At 51.4% G+C, this 3489-nt stretch overlaps 1 protein-coding gene across 1 annotated transcript; it reads left to right on the top strand.

Moving 5' to 3' along the window:
- The first annotated feature begins 1020 nt into the window (after window positions 1-1020).
- On the top strand, window positions 1021-1680 carry LOC104857049 (heterogeneous nuclear ribonucleoprotein F). Its single transcript, XM_010616708.2, has one exon. It carries the CDS (start codon window positions 1175-1177, stop codon window positions 1586-1588), a length of 414 nt encoding a protein of 137 aa, XP_010615010.1. The 5' UTR covers window positions 1021-1174; the 3' UTR covers window positions 1589-1680.
- The last annotated feature ends 1809 nt before the right edge of the window (window positions 1681-3489 follow it).

Here is a 3489-nt window from a genome sequence, read left to right as displayed (position 1 = left end):
TGGACTAAAGAGCTGGCGAGGGCTGTGCTGCTAGTGCTTGAGGCTTAAGCATCCCTGTGACTTTTCAGAAGGTAGCAGTGCTCTAGCAGTGTGGGGACTCTGGTGTCCAGGCAACAGCTCCAGGTCAGTGCCCCATCCAACAGCTGCTGAGTGTGCAGAGCTCGTGGCACTCAGGTGCCCTCCTGGAGACCACACTTAGCCCCTCTGGGCTCTGCCATCTACCCAGCCCACTACAGTTGGCCCAGTGGGCCATGGGCTCCTGCTCTAGCCGTGGGGCTCCACTTGTGCCCAGGCCTTCATCCCTTGGTTCTCTCCTCGAGCTGAGAAGGTGGCTACATCCCAGTGACTCTGACAAGAGCTTGAGGACCTTCAAAGGGAATCAGCGCTGAGCAAACTTGCTAGCTTTGGTGGCTTGTCAGCTACATCTGCTTATTTTTCAAAAACTTTCATTTTAGATAATTTTAGGTTTATAAAAAGTTGCAAATTAGTACAGGATGTGTGTATGCCTTCCTCCCCACTTCCTCTTACCCAATCACTGTTCAGTCTTCTGAGCCAGAAAATCATCAGTGATGGCTCCTGCCAACCATCCCACGTACATCTTCCACTTGATACTTGTACCTGCGGCCCTGGTTAGGCTTCTACCACCCTCGGGGCCATAGACTCTAAAGTGTGAATGTCCGGAGGTGCTGCCTTACATCTGTCTCACCAAACACTCTCCCACTGAGGAGGACTCCTTCTTTGCACACACTGTGATCCATTGCTGCCTTCATGGCCACGAGATGGCTTCCCACAGATGGGGACATCAGAGTTCAGCCTGGCCAGCAGTGGCTGAGCAAAAGATGCAGCCCGTGTGGTGCACACATCCTTGGCAGCCTGTGGGAGGGAGACTAAAATAAACCAAGAGGTGTGGATCGGATGTCAGCTTCCTGAGTGTACCTGAGATAGTGCCTTCAGGCACTCACTCTAAATGGGTACAATTGTAAATGGACTCTGATATGCACAGTGCTGTCTCCGTGTGCATTTATTCTGAAGTGGACCTTCTCCCTTTTACTCCCATCCATGATAGATCTTGGCTGTCAAGCTTAAATCAGGGTCATGGGTGGCACCAACTGCCATGCTTTGACCTCCCCAGAATCCACTCCACTCTGCTGCTGCTCCTGCCTCTCTTACAGATATGGAGATAGTGAGTTCCAGTACCACCAGCCACTGTGTCCACATGCGGGGCCTGCCCTTCAAAGCCACCAAGAATGACATGTACAATTTCTTCTCACCACTCAACCCTGTGAGAGTACGCATCGAGATTGGGCCTGAAGGCAGAGTGATGGGTGAGGCCAATGTGGAGTTTGCTACCCACGAGGAAGCTGTGGTGGCCTTGTCTAAGGACAAGGCCAACATGCAGCACCGCTATATAGAACTCTTCCTCAATTCCACCACAGGGGCCAGCAACGGGGCTTACAGCAGCCAGGTGATGCAGGGCATGGGGGTGTCAGCTGCCCAGGCCACCTACAGCGGCCTAGAGAGCCAGTCAGTGAGTGCCTGCTATGGGGCTGGCTACAGTGGTCAGAACAGCATGGGGGGCTATGACTAGTTATTTAGCGAGGTTGAAGTCCTCTATCAAATTGTCACAGGCAGCCAACATGCAGTGAGGAGCAGTTATGACTAGAGGAAGCTGTGGGACCCATTTTGCACCATGAGTTTGTGAAATCTGGATTAAAAAATTACCTCTTCAGTGTTTTCTCATGCACACTTTCCTTCTAGCATGTGATATTGAGTAAACTAAAACTATTATCTTCCTTCCGCTTTTCTCGATTAACATGTGGTAGTATACTTGGAGTAGTGTTTCCTGAGTTAAGTAGTTAAGTATGTTAAGGAAACTTGGATCCTTGGTGCCGACCCATGAACCACCTTGGGGAGATGTACTTTTTGGACAACTCAAAGGTGCTATATCCTTAATTCAAAGAGGAACATTTCTCGTGTTTGTTCACTCTAGGTTATATTTTCATTTAAATAAATCTTTTAGGTTAAGTTTAAGCTTTTTAAAAAGAGTTACTTTTGAGGATTGAGACACAATACTAATACAGTAGGAATTGGCGAGGCCTTGACAGTGTTCTGGTCCCCAAAGAAACTTCTATCTCAGTGCCCCTGGAAGGAGGAGTGTGGCCCTGTGTATGCAGGGTAGCTCATGCCTCTGCTCCCAACGCCAACCACAGGGGCCCAGGATCAGCTCAGAACCTGTGTGCCTCTTTCGGGACTTGTTGCAGCAAGAGTGGTGGAAGTCTCTGGAATGGGGACGCAAGCAGGGACACTGACAGTGGGAGTGGGACAGTAGCAAGTCTGGGGGGAGGTGCATGCTCCAGGAACCCCTGTGGGTCCCCAGGCCCCAGACTGGCCTCAGTGACAGCTATTGGCTCGCTGCTACTACCTTGCGACAGTGTCACTCCCCATATCAGGACTTTACCTAGTAATGTTTAACGTTTTGGGGGACATATTTTTAATACTTTGATTTAATGAAAGAAACTACTGATCCAGCCCATGAACCCTGAATCTCCTGGCAGCGAAGAATGGTCATATTTGAGAGCTTTGTAGGGCATCTCTGCCTCCACCTAGGGCCACATCCTCAGCTGCTGAGGCCTTCATGCCACATCCCACTGCTGAGCACAGCCTTAAAGAGCTTTCGCCTCCTGTAAGGGACGCTATGCATGGGCCTTGGGATGTGTGACCTGTGTGGGTGGCTGTGCTCTGGCTTCTCAGAGCCCTGGGCACCACTGGCCTCAGCTGCCCCTTGGAAGACCCTGGTGGACTCAGGAAGGGCTCTTCAGGGACATCTGGATACTTCCCAGGTGATTCCCAGTGTGGCCTGTGGCTGGGTGGAGATTCCCAAGAGTGAGGAATTGAGGCTTCCAGAGGCTTATAGCCTGCTGCCTCCTGAGGCTCTCATCCCCACCACACACCTAGGGAAAAGGACTTCCTGGAGGAGAAGCTTCCATCAGGACCCCAGATCCTCAGGTTTACTCAGGGGTGACCACTGAGTTCACCTAGCTTTACTGAGCACGTAGGAAGATCCAGGCATTGAAAGGTCCCCTGCTAAGGAGGGTGATGGGCATAAAAGCAAAGAGGACACTGACAGAGGGCTGGGATAGTTGGTGACCTGGGGGAAGGGCAGGCTCAGTGTGGAGACTTTGCATCTCTCAGCCTAAGGACACCCAGGAGCTAAACTGCATATTCCAGCAGTCAAGCTACAGCTCACCAGACTGAGGCCAAGGGCCCTAGAGGGCAAGGTGGAGTGAGGTCTCTCCTTATCCCTGACCTCCGAAGAGAACCCACTAGCTCTGTCCTTACAAGCGGGTTAGTGTCCCTTTCCAGTCCCACCATGACTCCTTCTCAGTCTGGAGTTCTAGGTCACACTACACTCAGTCCTTGGCCCTGTGTCCTTTTAACTGCTGTTTCCTGAAGCTTGGAAATCTGCCTCTGGCCACACACCACCTGCTT

This window comes from Fukomys damarensis, unplaced genomic scaffold (assembly GCF_012274545.1).
Source record: "Fukomys damarensis isolate Sample0158 unplaced genomic scaffold, DMR_v1.0_HiC HiC_scaffold_9, whole genome shotgun sequence".
NCBI classification, from domain to species: Eukaryota; Metazoa; Chordata; class Mammalia; order Rodentia; family Bathyergidae; genus Fukomys; species Fukomys damarensis.
Note: the sequence above shows the minus strand (reverse complement) of the source record. Positions and strands in the feature narration are given on the sequence as shown.